The sequence below is a fragment of the Cebus imitator genome, unplaced genomic scaffold, assembly GCF_001604975.1.
Source record: "Cebus imitator isolate Cc_AM_T3 unplaced genomic scaffold, Cebus_imitator-1.0 Scaffold51, whole genome shotgun sequence".
Classification (NCBI taxonomy): Eukaryota; Metazoa; Chordata; class Mammalia; order Primates; family Cebidae; genus Cebus; species Cebus imitator.
The window spans coordinates 8,118,514-8,134,479 of record NW_016107366.1 but is presented as its reverse complement, the minus strand read 5'-3'; the positions used below and the strand labels follow the sequence as shown (position 1 = coordinate 8,134,479).

Here is a 15,966-nt window from a genome sequence, read left to right as displayed (position 1 = left end):
AACTGCATTGTAAACTGTAAAGTCTATACTAATATGAAGAATTATTATGTAGTTTTTCAGTGTTTAGCATGTGGATAACTTTTAAAAACAAAAGTTAACATGGAATTTAAGTGTTTTATATATCTTGAATTGAATGAAGAATTAGATATATTAGTGAAGAATCTCAGAATTTTCAAGCTATCTAAGACACAGAAGATAACATTGTATTACATCCAATCCTACTTTTAAATTTTGCATTTATTTATTTTTTTAGATATGGGGTCTTGCTCTGTTGCCCGGACTGGAGGACAGTGGCATGATCATAGCTCACTGCAGCCTTGAACTGCTGGGCTCAACCAATCCTCCTGCCTCAGCCTCCTGAGTAGCTGGGACTACAGGCACACACCGGCACGCTTGGCTTCCTACCCTTTTTGTCAACACAACGTAAACACATATTAACTTAAATGTGACTCTTGTGGTGTGAGTTCATATGCCAAGTGCCCCCCTCCACTGAAAAATAACTCACTGAGTTTTTGCACTGCAGGCATTGAAAAGGCTCTTGTTTGCTGTTCATAGCCACGTGCACTGGCCTAACCTTGAATATTCTGTGAATTGCATCTGCTGGAACCTACAAAGGCAGAGAAAGGGCAGAAAGGATAAGAATACGGTAAATGCTAGAGAGTCATTTTATGACTTATCTAGATAAGGTAACTAAATTTTTTGTTTTTGTCTGAGATAGGGTCTTTCTCTGTCACCCAGGCTGAAGTGCTGTGGGATGATCTCAGCTCACTGTAGCCTTGACTTCCTGGGCTCAGGTGATCCTCCCACCTCAGGCTCCTGACCCCCCGAGTAGCTGGGACCACAGGCATGAGCTACCATGCCCCATTAATTTTTAAATTTTGTGTTTACATTTGTATATATACTTATATACCCCCCAATTTTGTTTTTTTAAGAGACGGGCTTTTGCCACATTACTCACACTGGTCCCAAACTCCTGGGCTCAAGCAATCTGCCCACCCTCAGCCACCCAAAGTGCTAGGACTGCAGGCATGAGCTGCTGTGCCCAGCCAGGAAACTTAACAATATAAACATCCCTATTATATATTTAATTGAGCTTTAAAACTTATGACCTGCCGCTTCTCCATCAGGAAGGTAGGGCTTGCTTTAATAACCTCACACCGTAATTATAATTTTATTTTCTATAAATGAGATGCAGAGATTTTCCTGCAATGCCTGGGCTAGGATTAGGAAAGAAGGTGGAAGAGAAAGGGCACTAAAAACAAAAACAAACAAAAAAAACCTGTAAGGAAGGCACTGAGCTGGTGACTGCCTGCCTGGGCGGTAAAGGTGTATCCACATGTAACCCCAGAAAGGAAACCCAGATGAGAGGGGGAAGACGTTTTGTGGCATAACTGAATCCTTCAGGGAGGAGTACTTTGTGATATTTCCCTTAGCAAAACATCATATTGCTTGATAAAAACAGTCCTTTAAAAAAATAGTCCTTTTAAATTTTTCTTTTTTTTTTTTTTTTTTTCTGAAGCAGAGTTTGGCTCTGTCACCCAGCCTGGAGTGCAGTAGCACAAACTCAGCTCACTGCAACCTCCATCTCCTTAGCTCAAACAATCCTCCCACCTTCGCCTCTCAAGCCCAACCTTAAAAAAATTTCTATAATTAAAAAGACAGGTTGGCACAGTGGCTCATGCCTGTAATCCCAGCACTTTGGGAGGCCAAAGCAGGCAGACCATTTGAGGCCAGGAGTTCAAGACTGGCCTGGGCAACATGGTGAAACCCTGTCTCTACCCAAAATACAAAAACTAGCCAGGCATGGTGGTGTGTGCCTGTAGTCCCAGCTACTTGAGAGGCTGAGGTCAGAAGATGGTTTGAGCCCAGGGGCAGAAGTTGTAGTGAACCATGACTGCACCACTGCATGCCCGCCTCAGCAACAGAGAGAGGCTGTCTCAAAAAACAAACAAACAAACAAACAAACAAATAGCCGGGCATGGTGGCAAGCACCTGTGGTTCCAGTTACTCAGGAGGCTGAAGGAGGAGGATCACTTGAGCCCAGGAGGACAGGGCTGCAGTGAGCCATGATTGCACTACTTCACTCCAGCCTGGGCCAGAGAGCAAGACTGCCTCAAAAAACCAAAACCAAAACCAAAAACAAACCATCCATACATTGAATTTTAGGGGCCCCTTAGATCCTCTTGAACTCGGCTTATCTAGCCAGGTAAGCCAGAACAGAGTGGTAGAGAAAGGCTATCAAGGAAGAGAAGCACAATAAAAATATTACCTAGGTTTACAGGCTATTGAAGAGTTCCGAAGACACTTTCCCAAGCATTATCCTTGCAACAACTCTGTAAGGTCACAGAGCTGGAGGCAGGGTGCAGCGGCTTGCCTGAGGTCATGACCTAGTCCATGTCAGGGCAGCAAGTGCTTGAAGTTCCGAGGCCAAGCCCGGTGCTGTTCACATTTCCCATCCTGCTTCCCAGGAGGGTCCATGCAGATCCTGTGGAAATGGGTGTTTCTGCCCCTATTCCTCTGTGCATTCTTCATGAGTAGTTGGATTTCCATGACTTCTCTCTGACAAAGTGTCCTGTATTGAAGCATATGGAACTGCTGACCTTCCAATAAACCAGCATGGTGTGCTAAGCACCCACTTCTGTACTGAGGAAGGCGGTAGAGCCAGGCTGAGAAGAAAGCGGACTTGCACCAGGCTAGTGAGTTGGAATCCTAGCTGTGCGGCTGACCAGCTGACCAGTTTGAGCACATTAGTTAACCTCCAACCAATGTACAAAAAGTGCATAGCCCAGTTACAAGGATATGGTAAAAGTTCAGTGATGCAGACTTTCACTTTTATTGAGTCTTCCCCTGCTTTCTCTGGGACCGTAGCATTTTAAAAACCCTACCAATAAGAGATGGATTCACGTCAACTTCATTTTCTTCTTTCCAAGAAAAAAAGTCACAAACACAGAAGCACAGTCGGTGCCTTGTCCGTGTGTGTTCATGGGCTTAGCTAACGAGCGTACCTGGTTGTGCACAGATCCACATAATCAATCCCACCCCTGAAGCCAAGCTTACAGTTTAAAAAAAAAAATCAATACATGCCACTCATCTTCCTAATCTCTTCTCACATGTGACTGACAAGCATCAGTCAGCATTGCCTGTACAAGTTACTGTTCTTCAAAGCTGGGGCAGGTGGGCCAAAGGCCAAAATTACCTAAACAGCTTGAACTGGAGTTTTCCTCCAAGCCAGTGTCGAAGGGGGAAAAACCTGCTATCAAGGGCTCCCCCTACAGGAACCAAAAGGCAAAGGCTAAAAATTAAGGTGGGTGCCATTAATGCCTAGTAGAGAACTTGCCTTTCTTCTTTTGAAAAAGTTTCTAAGGCAGTCCTGAAACCATAAGTTTACTTGTAGACATAACCCCTTTTCCAAAACTCTGGCCAGAGAGTCTTCATAATCTAAGGGACCAAGAATCAAGCAACCTCTTCCTCTTGATGTATTCCCCTCCCACCTATAAAGAACCTCCTAAATGTGCTTTTGATACAAACAGAACACAAAAGGACTCTAAAGCTGTAACACTATTTTGAGAGTTATACTTACAGCACTTTTGAGTTTTCTTGCAGCTCATCTCCGTCTCATTTTTAGGATTAGTGTATATCTGTGTGCGTCCGTGTGCATGCACGCATGCACCAAAACAACTTCAATTCCAGACATAAAATCAATGACAGTTTTTAAACCACTTGATGGAGGGTTGGAGAGAACTTTTACCTTTTATTTATTTTGTGCTACAAATCAGGTATATTTAATTCTCTAGGTTAGTGGAAATAAGCTTGGATGGTGGCCTGCTCTCAAAGGCTTTAAAAGAAAAAAAAAGCTTGGATGGATAAATTAAAAGTTTCCAAGACATAAAGAAACAGCTTGTTTTAAATCTTTGCTTCTATTTCTCTCTCTAAGGGATGGAAGTTCACCAACTAGAGATGTACATTTCCTCACAAAGGACACTTAAATTTGCACCCACATAGACAAATGCTCATATGCGGACTCAAGAAGGACTAGGAGTTGGAAGAGGCTTCAGATCACTTTATAAGAAACAGCTGAAGAAAATGGGGGTGCTCAGCCTAGGGAAGGCCTGACAGGTTAACCTGGAAGGTCAACCAGCCTCACCGTGTGGCATCACTAGTGGGCAGAGTTGTCAGACAGAGTGGAGCTCACGTTCAGAAAGAACATTTTAATAATGAGCATTGCCCACAAAGAATAAGCTGCACAGGTCAGGGGTGAATACCTCATCTCTGAGGGTGTTTGGGCAGGGCCTGGAGAGGCCAAATACTGGCAACACTGAAGAGACTCAGGAACTGGAAGAAGACTGAGCCAGATTATATTTAACACCCTTTCTATTTTTTTGAGACAAGGTCTCACTCTGTCACCCAGATTGAAGTGCAGTGGCACGATCTCAGCTCACTGCAACCTCTGCCTCCCAGGTTCAAGCAATTCTCCTGCCTCAGCCTCCAGAGTAGGGATTACAGGTGCACGCCATTACCATCCAGCTGATTTTTGTTTTTTAAATAGAGGCAGGGTTTCACCATGTTGTCCAGGCTGATCACGAACTCCTGACCTCAAATGATCCACGTGCCTCGGCCTCCCAAAGTGCTGATTACAGGCATGAGCCACCACACCTGGCCTAAAATCCTTCTTAGCTCTAAAATCCTAAGACTGTGTAATAAAAGCCCAAACAACTTAATAGTCCTCTTGTTATCAGGCTGGTGGTTGGTTACCATCCCCGAGAGTCATTGTTAACATATTAAACAACATTTTGTGCTTCAAACCCTGATTTAGCTTCAAAACAACTTTTCAAAAGAAAAAAGAACAAAATCAAACTAAAGTATAGGCTGTACCAGTGTCAACTTCCTATCTTTAGCATTTACTATAGTTATGTAAGATGGAACCACTGGAAGAAGTTAAATGAAAAGCTGGGTGAAGAGTAAATGGGACCTCTATTATTTCTGCAATTTCCCATGAACTTATGATGATTTCAAAATCAAAAGCTTTAAAAAAAAATCAAATTAGCCCAGGCACAGTGGCTCATGCCTGTAATTGCAGCACTTTGGGAGGCTGAGGAGGGAGGGTTGCTTGATGCCAGGAGTTCAAGACCAGCCTGGGTAACAAGGCAAGACCCTTGTCTCTACAAAAAATTTTTAAAATAGTGGGGCTGATGGCATGAGCCTGTAGACTCTGCTACTCAGGAGGCTGAGGTGGGAGGATTCCTTGAGCCTGGGAGGTTAAGGTTGCAGTGAGCTATGATCAGGCCACTGCATTCGTCTGGGCACAAGAGAGCCTCATCTTTTAAAAAAAAAATCAAAAATCAAATTAAAGATACTTTCCCAAGAAGTTCTAAGTAACATTAAAGGCAACTACAAACCAGTTTGGTTTAGGAGTATGGTGTCATCAGCCATAAATGACTCTGCACAAGTATCCACAGGCAGTAGGGCTCATTTCAAAACTATTCAAGACTATTCCAATCAGCTCATTTCAATCAGCTATTAAGATTTACAATCATGATTAGGAAAGTATGTATCGTGTTGACAGGTGTCTAATTTGGTTATGTTGATCATAAATCCTCAGTTATCTGGGATCACATCATTAAAATCACCTATAGGCAATACATTCTTACAACTGCTTCCTATGTGGTACTACAGAGGAACCACATATAATTACTGTATTTCTCACACTGTAATACTGTATTTCTCACACTGTAATACAGTAATTTGTTTATGTCTTACTTCTTCCACTAACCATGACTTGCAACAAGAACACCTTGTTCATCTCATTTTATCACCAAAACCTAGTCCATAGTAGGTTCTCAATAAATAGTCACAGAGTGAGTATATTAAAAAACAGTAATTATTTTCTTGAACTTCTGGGGGTGGTTTCCCTTTCTGATACAAAGACAGCCAAAGAAATCTCAGAGAGTCTCTATTTTAGAATCGGTATTAAATATGCATACATATACATATGTGTGTACGTCACAAAGTCTCTGAAATACAGAAATTTAATCTCAAAAACTATCTCTTAACTACTTGTTTTTGATTTGTTAGTTTCCTAAGATATAGGTTGGATTTGGAATAAAATAGAAAGGTCAGGTTTTTCCAGACAGACAGGAAAACCAATATGAATTGTTAAACAGATCCCCTCAACTTCAAAGTTTCTGCTGGAATGACCTTTGTCTAATTTTATCAAATACACCAAGAAAAGCTTCTTTCAGAAATTTTCAAGACAGCAACACCTTTGGATTCTTTAATATCAACAGATCAAAAAGCATTCGGTGATTTCTCTGTATTTTCTCTTAGTTTATTAAAGTACGCATTTTTCAAATAAACATTTTGAACAGCCCAAATCAATGAAAGCAGTGAGATCATAAAGTGTTGCTTCTCGGTACATTAGCTTCTTCAGAATGATTTCTCTGTATTTTCTATCTCTTAGTTTATTAAAGTATGCATTTTTCAAATAAACATTTTGAACAGCCCAAATCAATGAAAGCAGCGAGATCACAAAGTGTTGCTTCTCGGTACATTAGCTTCTTCAGAAAATCCAAAAGCCACAACCAAAGATAAATGATGCTATCTTAAAGACATGACAGAGGCTCCTTAAGACCCTAGAGACACCAAGGACCCCACAGGCTCAGTCATATAAACAGGCTCAGAAGCCGGCTTGATCCTCAGAACCTCTGCAAAACCATCACCAAACCAGCAAGTGACATGCGCTATGTCTACAGTAAAGTAGAACAGGCGGTCCTGGCAAAGCTTCCGGCGGTACACAGACCGAGGGTCCGCTGACAGCACAGCCTCAATGGCACGCTTCGCTTCCCCGGCTGACTGAAAATATTTAAATGATGCCTGACCAACATCTGCAATGAAAAGAACACAATGAGCAGTATCATGCAGGTCAAATTTCACAACAAACTTCAGTATGGAATTTGGTTGATTCCTTAAAAATCACTTAACATGGACAGGGTTTGGAAATCGATTTGATCATTACGGAGACTGTCACCTTTAAGAGGTCTTTATTGCCATTAGGTTTAACTTGTACACCCCCAAATTTTCGTTCTACTGAACAGAAAAATCATGGTAGCATTTTTCCTTAGTCTCCTAACTAGAAGAGGTGAGCTTTCATTTTCCGTCAACCAAAATGACACTTTCCTGACATCCAAAATGTCACTTTTCTATACTCAATATAGACTTTCATTCCTTGTCATTTTCTTCTCAGAACAGAGACAAGGAAATTCATGACAGTCCCAGCATCCTCAGAAAGCCACAAGAAAGAGAACCCACACACACCCAGAACACCAGCTACAGGCAAGAGAGGCTGCACAAGAAAGCTGGTATCACAGCTTCACAGTTACCAGCAATGTCCCTTTGTTTTGGGACTGTCTCACATCCGTGTCCCTAAGGAGCAGCAAAACTTCCTATGTTTGTAGGATTTTTAATGTATTTTAATTTTTTAAAATACAGTATGTATAAAACAAATTTAAAAAGTAACTGCAACCTAGTTTTTCAACATCCCATACATCCAGATGAAGGTCAGCCCCTTCCAGGAAGGTATGGACTTTAAAAACGCTGCCCCGACTCAAAATACCATCTGTGGTGGTGGTGGATATTTATCCCTTTGGAGTGGACTTGATTTCTATAAGCAGCCAAAAATCACTATGGGCTATATCTAATAAGCAAGTTGGGCAAATAAAGCCATGAAGTACAATTTTTAGTCAAAAATCAATTATATGGGCTGGGCACAGTGGCTCACACCTGTAATCCCAGTGCTTTGGGAAGCTGAGGCAGGCAGATCACGAGGTCAGGAGTTCAAGACCAGCCTGACCAACATGGTGAAACCCCATCTCTACTAAAAATACAAAAAAAAAAAAAAAGAAATTAGTTGGGCATGGCAACACACACCTGCAATCCCAGCTACTCAGTAGGTTGAGGCAGGAAAATCACTTGAACATGGGAGGCGGAGGTTGCAGTGAGCCAAGATCGCGCCACTGCACTCCAGCCTGGGCAACAGAGCAAGACTCTATCTCAAACAAACAAACAAAAAAATCAATTATATCGCAATAAGTTTCCTTTACCGCATGGCTCATACAAAATGGCTTCGAAGGCCACTCAAAAATTAGGAGCTCATCACACTCTCCAGTTACGGCATTTCTGGTAGAGGCTCCAGCCTCTGTTTGGCTGTTCATCGGGCATGGGTGCCTTTCCCCAATTCCTTGCCTACTCATCCTGCCAGGCAAAGCTCAAGCACCGTTTCATCCCACACACCCTCCCCGACCCAAGTCAGGATTCTCCTCTCAGAATGCCCATAGCACTCTGCCCAGACCTTCACTCTAGCACCAAACTTCCTCTCAGTTCAACACCTTTACCCTCTTCTAGACTCAGAACTTCCTGAAGTCATTTCTCATTTCTGCAACGGCTCTGCATTTTGCTGTTTGCGATCAATCAGTTCCTGTTTTGTAGTTACACTGCCTAATTTCTCATTTTAACCATTTTTTAAATCAATAAGGCATATTTCAAACACCTGATGCATACTGCACTGCAGTTAGAAAAACAGAACCTTCCATAGTAGGTTGCATTCAACAATAACCATGGGACAAGAGGTAAGTGTAAACATAAAGTGTCTAGGAGGCAGGACTGTTTTGTTCCACCACAAAATCCTTTTACAACCGATCATCCTCCTCCCATCAACTGTATACAGTGATGATATAATCTCTATTAACAGAACTTTTTAAAATAAAGAGATCAATTTTAAAATCCAAAGATTTGTTTAAAAGTAAAGCCTTAGGCAGGCGTGGTAGCTCACGCTTGTAATCCCAGCACTTTGGGAGGCCAAGGTGGGTGGATCATGAGGTCAGGAGATCACAACCATCCTGGCTAACACGGTGAAACCCTGTTTCTACTAAAAATACAAAAATTAGTTGGGTGTGGTGGCACATGCCTGTAGTCCCACCTACTCGGGAGGCTGAGGCAGGAGAATCACTTGAACCCGGGAGGCAGAGGTTGCAGTGAGCTGAGATCGCACCATTGCACTCCAGCCTGGGCTACAGAGGGAGACTTTGTCTCAAAAAATAATAATAATAAAATAAATAAATAAAGTAAAGGCTTAAGAACGAATGAGAAGCACAACCCTCAAGTGACATCGCCACTTGTGACCATAAGACTGCCGCACCCAGAGGTGCAGGGGGTGCCCTGCATATGGCACCCTGCTGAGGTTGGCATGTTGGGGCTAAAACCAGTGCTTGGGCCCTGGCAAGTGGCTGCCTCCATCCAGAGGAAGGGGTGGCTTTTCCTTTGCAAAAGGCAATAGTATGGGCTGGCTGAGGCTCTGACAGGAAGAAATGGGGAAATCTCAGAGTCAGATGTCACGTGTCTCTAGCACCAACTTTTAGACTTCTTTTTCCCATCAGAAGAACTTCCTTCAGGTTGGAGTTATCAAAGCCAAATATCCCACTAGCCTCTTCATTCTCTCCCTGCTTGTAAAGCAGGGGAAAACCTAGTGTTGTGTAAGCCTTTATTTTCTGGATATGGAATGAAAGTCTTCATTGTCTCAATAAGGAATTCTAGCTTGCCTGTACATGTCATTGAAGTGTGATAACCCAGAAATTACCCAGGCAGTGATCTGAACCCAGAGATGGTCTCCTGCTCTCTGGGGATACAGACATCAAGTTCCTCTGCCTTTCACTCCTCTCAAGAGCAAAACTCAAGTCCTTACAATGGCTTATAAAACTCTTAGGTGACCTCATCCCTTTTCTAGTACTTTTTTCACCTCATATCCTTCCACTCAGCCCTCCTCAGTCCACTCTGGCCACGTGACCTCAAATGTGCCACGAACCCTCCACCTTGAGGCTATGCACTGGCTGTCCCTCAGGCTAGCATGTCCTTTCAGTGGACAGGTTGGCTCATGTCTTCACCTCTTTCACCTTTGCTCATATGTGTCTTCTCAGTGAGGACCACTGGGACCACCTATTTAAAATTGCAACAGGCTAGGTGCAGTGGCTCACACCTGTAATCCCTGCACTTTGTGGGGCAGAGACAGAGGATCCCTTGAGCCCAAGAGTTCAAGACAAGCCTGGGCAACAAAATGAGGCCCCGTCTCTATAAAAAAATCAAAATATTAGCCAGGTGTGGTGGTGCGCCCCTACAGTCCCAGCTACTCAGAAGACTGAGGTGGGAGTATTACTTGAGCCCAGGAAGTTGAGGCTGCAGTAAGCCATGTTCTTGCCACTGCACTCCAGCCTCAGTGACAGAGTGAGACCCTGTCTCAAAAATAAAAATAGTAACACCCCAATCCCGCTGTATTCTCTTTTAAATTTTTCCACGACTCTTATCACTTTCTAATATTATATAATGTTGAGTATGTTTGGTACAATAACTTGATTGCTTATTATGCTTTTAGTTTGTCTCTCTCCTCCTCATTAGAATGCAAGCTGCATGAGAACACAGGTTTTTCAAATCTGTTTTGTTCAGTGATGTATTCCAAGAACCTAGTCCAATGTCTGGTACCTAGATGAAGCTCAGTAAACAGCTGTAGAATGAATAAATGAACTTCCCTGTTTATACGGCTATACTGGCTCTTTACTGAGTTGTAACACAAAGTACAGCTTTTTGCAATCTGACATCACCTTGGCTTCTTCTTGATGGAGTCTCACTCTGTCACCCAGGCTGGAGTGCAGTGGCACCATCTTGGCTCACTATAACCTCTGCCACCCAGCTTCAAGCGATTCTCCTGCCTCAGCCTCTCGAATAGCTGGGATTATAGGCTCCTGCCACCACACCTGGCTAATTTTTTGTATTTTTAATAGAGATAGGGTTTCCTCAAATTGGCCAGGCTGGTCTCGAACTCTTGGCCTCAAGTGATGCATCCGCCTCGGCCTCCCAAAGTGCTGGGATTACATGAGTGAGCCACCAGGCCCAGCCTGCAACTAGTTACTTTTTACTGGTATTGCTGTATCCACATATTAACAGCCTCTTCCTTCATTCTAGGCTGCTGCTTGGGATCTGCTGTGGGCTAGGGAAACCAGATAACATTTATTAAGAACTATGTGTTAAAGTAAGCAGCCTCCACATAAGAGCCCTGTGGCCTCTCTTCTGCAAGAAAGTGTATGCCTCTAGCAGTGGGACTTTGTTGGGGCAATTCCCGTGCTCCTGGAGTCCTCTGTGCCAGAGGCTGAGCTATGGGCTACCTGACTGTCAGAGTACAATGTAACATTTCTATAGTCATACAGCAAAACAAATGAGAAAACTCTATGTACTTAAGTATAGAACAAGCACAATTTAGCTCCTGAATGATATTTGAAGACTCTAAGAACTACTGCAACAAGTAGACAAGGGGCTGAAAGTCATGGGCCACATTGTGAGGCAGCAGTCACCCTCTGCCAATGTTCTGACAGCCTGGAACTAAATGTGCTGACCACACAGTTGTCCAACAAAAGTTATCATATGATGGTGCTGCAAAAATATTATTTTATACCTGTTTCCTAAAAACCAGTCATACTGAAAAACACTCCATATAACTGACCTCAGAAATGCTAAACTTGGCTAAATCTCAGAGTAAAAATTCATCTCTCATTCAGAATGAAGAAACTGAAGATACCTGGCTCACCTTGTGAACTGAGCTGCACAAGGTCCATCTCAGCATGAGGAGTAAACCGCACTTCCAAAGTGGCCACAGGGGCCTCTCTCACCCAGGCAGGAACCACGCTGTGGAGAGCTCCATCAGCCCTTCCAGCAGGGTAGTGAGGAGCCCTAGGCTGTGTCTCCGCCCTGCTTCCTTGCAGGACTGCTGCTCCTTCCACTCTTTCTAGCTTCTTATCTGTACCTTCCTCTAAAAAGCTCTTCTCCAGGCAATATGGGCCAATTTGCTCTTCTGCCACGCTGGAACTCTGATCACTTCTTGATTCCAAACCAAAATCCGCTGTGATCTCCCTGTGCATAGGGAATGCCTGCTGACTTTGTGCTGTGTCACTATGTGTCAGGCAGTTTTCTTCTGAAGTCCTGTCTTCAGGACATTTAGGTTTCTCCTTAGTGCCATGGTAGGGTTGTGGCTCATCACACCCTGAGAGCTGTCGCTGGTCACAGCTGTCAGTCTTGCCGTCAGACTGGGGCACAGTTTTTGGTTTATGTTGATTATTCTGTAAATTAAAATCTGCTAAAGGCTCCATCACATTTTGTGGTGAGTCATACTCAGCTATATAGGGCTTGATGTCTAGTATGGGTGTGCCATGTATCATGTCAATTCCAGAAAGGTATATAGCTCCACCTATGACATAAAAATGTGAAAAATGAAGAACAGTGCAAACACTTAGAGAATACAATCATACCCCAGAATCCTCGAACACTGTCTGCTCATGCCTCACTGCGCTTACTCACAATTCTCTCACACAGACCTGGTACCAACACACATCCTTTTTCTACCTGGAAGCCCATCTTCTTCTCTACCTATCAAACGCCTATTTGCTCTTTGAGGCCCTCAAAGCACACATCTTTTACAAAGCCTTTCTGGCTGCTTCAGACAAAAGCATTCATTCCTACAGTCCCCATAGAAAAGCCTGTGCACAAACCTCTGCTACAGCCCTTTCCCCATGGTCAGGCAGTGTCCTGCTTAGAGTCTTTGTCCCTAGACAGCAGGCAGGCCCCTTAACACAGGCTGGGGACAACTAATCTTTGTATCACTGGTGCTTCTGTTCCAGAGACATAGTAGTCCTCAATATATCTCTGTGGGACCAATGAGGGTTTCTACTGTGGCAAACAGATCCAAAGGTGGCCCTGTGACCCCTTAACTCCTGAAGTTCATGCCCTTAAATAATCCTTCCCCTTGAGTGTGAATGGCTTCTGACCGACAGAATATGGCAAAAGAGGTGTGATGTCCCTCCAGTGACTATGCTTTTCATGAGCACTGCTGCTGACTGGAAGACTGACTCGAGGGTCTCTCCTTGAGGGTTTGGTGAAGTAGGCAGGCATGCTGGGAGCCCATGTAGCAAGAAACTGCAAACAGCCTTTAGGAGCTGAGGGCAGCCTCCAGCCAACAACCAGCAAAAATCTGAGGCCCCCAGTCCTACAATAGCAAGGAAATCAATGTGGCCAACAGTCTGGGTACCCCTGAAGCAGAAGCTTCCATGGTCAAGCCTCCAGATAAGAACTCATCTCAGTTGACAACTTAACTGCAATCTAGTGAGACCCTAAGCAGATGACCGAGTTAAGCTGTGCCTGTCCTTCTGACCCAGAGGTACATAATAATGTTTCAAACACATAATAAATGTGTGTTGTTTAAACTGATGATTTTGTGGTAATTTGTTACATAACAATAGAAATCTAATACATCCATGAAGACTCAAACGATTAAGTAGCACATAAGTCTGCATTACCAATACTAAAAACAAGACTCCAGTCATCCCATTGGACAGACACTGTCCAGTTCCTGCTACAAATAGTCATCTGCTAACCTGACTCTTAGAAAATAAGGCAAATGAGAACAGAAAACCTGCATGTAGTCACATTTGATTCCGTCTCCATTTAAGAAAAATGTAACTAATACAGGACCCTGATTTCTGAAACATGTTTATTATAAATGAGACTGGAGTTCTGGAAAGCTGATTCTGGATTTGCTAGATGATGAATTATGCCTAACAATATCTGTAGGAAAAAGAAAGGCACTGTAGCGTAAGTAAGAATTCAAGAGATTTAGAGTCAGACAACCACCTGGCTGGAAGCTATTAGACAGATTCTCTAACATTAAAGAGCCCCAGTTTCCTCATGTATGAGATGGGGATTGCTACTTTATCAAAGCCACAGAGCCACTGGGAGATAAGGTATGTGAACACTAACTGTAAAGCACTGCACAAACACTAGCTACCATAAAGCTTATATAGTAATGTCTACAGTGCTACTGTGTTTGCCTTTTAATCTTTCTGACTTAACATCCCCATTGAAACATTAAGTTCTTGAGGGCAGGGATTTTTATTTTTATCTGATTTGTTTACCACTATAGCTCCAGCACCTAGGACAATGCCTGCCCGGCACATATTCAGTGCTAGAAAATATGTGTGAGTTACATGAATAATCATAAAATATTCTAGTACTTGCTACCCAAATTGGTTAGCCATTACGAATTGATAAAATTCAAGGTGGATCAGGTACTGAATTTTTCTGGGACAACTACCTAAGGCCTAGTTGAGTACAATCCAGTGAGGGAGTTCAAGTTATGGGAAAGAACAAGCAAAATAACTGCTCTCATCTATCTAGTGCCCAATAGCCTGGAAAGCAGTTTCAGAACTTTTGTCTTACAAGAGTCTCAAAATATCCTGTTGAATCACAGAGGAAGCAGGTCCTTCTCCTTTGCCCACTTCACAACCAGTAGGCTGAAGCCTGAAATGGTCTCCTGACTCCTAGTTTACCTGCCATTTCATCTTCTGCCTAACAAATGCATCTATTAGGTCAGAGTGATTCAAAAATGGAATGCTAAAAAAAAAAAGAAAAGAAAACAAAACAAAAATGGAATGCTTTGCATACATGTGTAACTATATTACATATGAACACACAGTTAAAGCTAGTTAGTTTAAAACTTCTATAACCTGACCAATGTTTGTTCTTGTAGTGAACAAGAACATCCCAGACTCCTGCCACATTGTACAGTTGACATCTGCGCTGCAGCCATGATGTCTATTTCCCCATGACTACAAGGAAGGAATAATATACCACCAGTCTATGTGTTTTTCATATGTGCATGTACAATGAGTTATTCCTGTGTTAAACTGAAAAATTATTTTAAATCGTTCTGTATTTATTGCATTCCAAGTCAAGAGAAACTTTGGTTACTAATTTAATGATTATGAAATCTTTGTGTTATTTCTAAATAATTTACTAGTTTGGGATATATGTAATAATATAAACAAACTCTAAGCATTCTATGAGAGTTTATTTCAACATTTTTCAATGCTAACATTCTTTTAATCACCGTATTTTCTTCAATGTCTTGTGGTTCTCAGGAGTTAAAATCATTGGTACTTGTCTGAAAAAACAGCCAGTGGTGAATGCTGTGTTTATTTATAAGACTTTTCTGGGTAAGGAAAAAGGTAAAAGTAGAAATGAAATGGTTACCTTCTACCTTTTCCAGCTTGGCCAGAGTCAATCCTATTGCATTGGGGCGATGAGGGCTCCTTGTGGAAAAAACTCCAGTCTTCGCACCGTTCAGCCTAGGCGGCTGCACTTTTGCCTTACAGCTCAAATGACCATTCTTGTGAAAAACAAACAAAATCCTATTGAAAACAAACCAAACCATGGAATAAGAAAAGAGCACAAGTTATTTTATCACAATGATCTGATGGGGAAAAAAATGCAATCTCCCACAAATTAACAGAAATCATCTTTTAAATAGTATTAAATTGTAATCTGGTAGGAAGAAAATAACACCATCCCCCTTCCCTAAAGGAAGGCAGAATCTCATCTCTACATTCTTTGCACCTAACACAACAACTGGCACACAATAGGAACTTAAGAGATCTTTGTCAAGTACCCAATAAACAAAATTTACTAAGTGTCTGCTGTTTGCCAGGTAGCATGGTAAAACATTTTTACACTTGTTTCATGCAATCTTTTTAACAATCTTAAGTAATATAATTTATCCCCCATTTTTGGGATGAGGAAATTGAAGTTCGGAAATGTTAAATAACTTGATCAGACCTTCCTTTTTTTTTTCATTTGGCATTACCAGACCTTTCTAAATAATATACAAAACCAAGAAGCCATGAAGAAAGACTAACAGATTTGAACTCATGAAACCATTACATTTATGTACTACAAAATGTCAGCCTAAGAGAAAACGTTTGCTACATACATAATGGACAATGGGTTAATATCTGTGGTACATAAATTGTTCCTACAAATTACTAATAGGACACTATGCAAAGAACACAAATATATGAATAGGTAATTCACAAAAAAAAAAAA

At 42.1% G+C, this 15,966-nt stretch overlaps 1 protein-coding gene and 1 long non-coding RNA gene across 4 annotated transcripts in view; both read right to left on the bottom strand.

The window, feature by feature from the left end:
• Window positions 1-392: 392 nt before the first annotated feature.
• Window positions 393-4,463, bottom strand: LOC108303896. The gene is made up of 2 exons (XR_001825010.2): window positions 2,270-4,463; window positions 393-607 (listed from the first exon to the last, which is right to left on the bottom strand). It is a non-coding gene; the product is annotated as an uncharacterized LOC108303896 (long non-coding RNA).
• Window positions 4,464-6,429: 1,966 nt separating this feature from the next.
• The window catches only part of TRMO (tRNA methyltransferase O), an 18,349-nt gene continuing 8,812 nt past the window's right edge, over window positions 6,430-15,966 (bottom strand). For 2 of the 3 annotated variants that reach the window (XM_037738238.1, XM_017527843.2), the window contains 3 exons: window positions 15,118-15,275; window positions 11,615-12,280; window positions 6,430-6,881 (listed from right to left, as the gene is read on the bottom strand). In XM_037738238.1, coding sequence (XP_037594166.1) covers window positions 6,622-6,881; window positions 11,615-12,280; window positions 15,118-15,275 — 1,084 coding nt within the window. In that variant the 3' untranslated portion in view covers window positions 6,430-6,621. The remainder of the gene's footprint in view (window positions 6,882-11,614; window positions 12,281-15,117; window positions 15,276-15,966) is intronic. The other variant, XM_017527844.2, reaches the window with a different exon arrangement.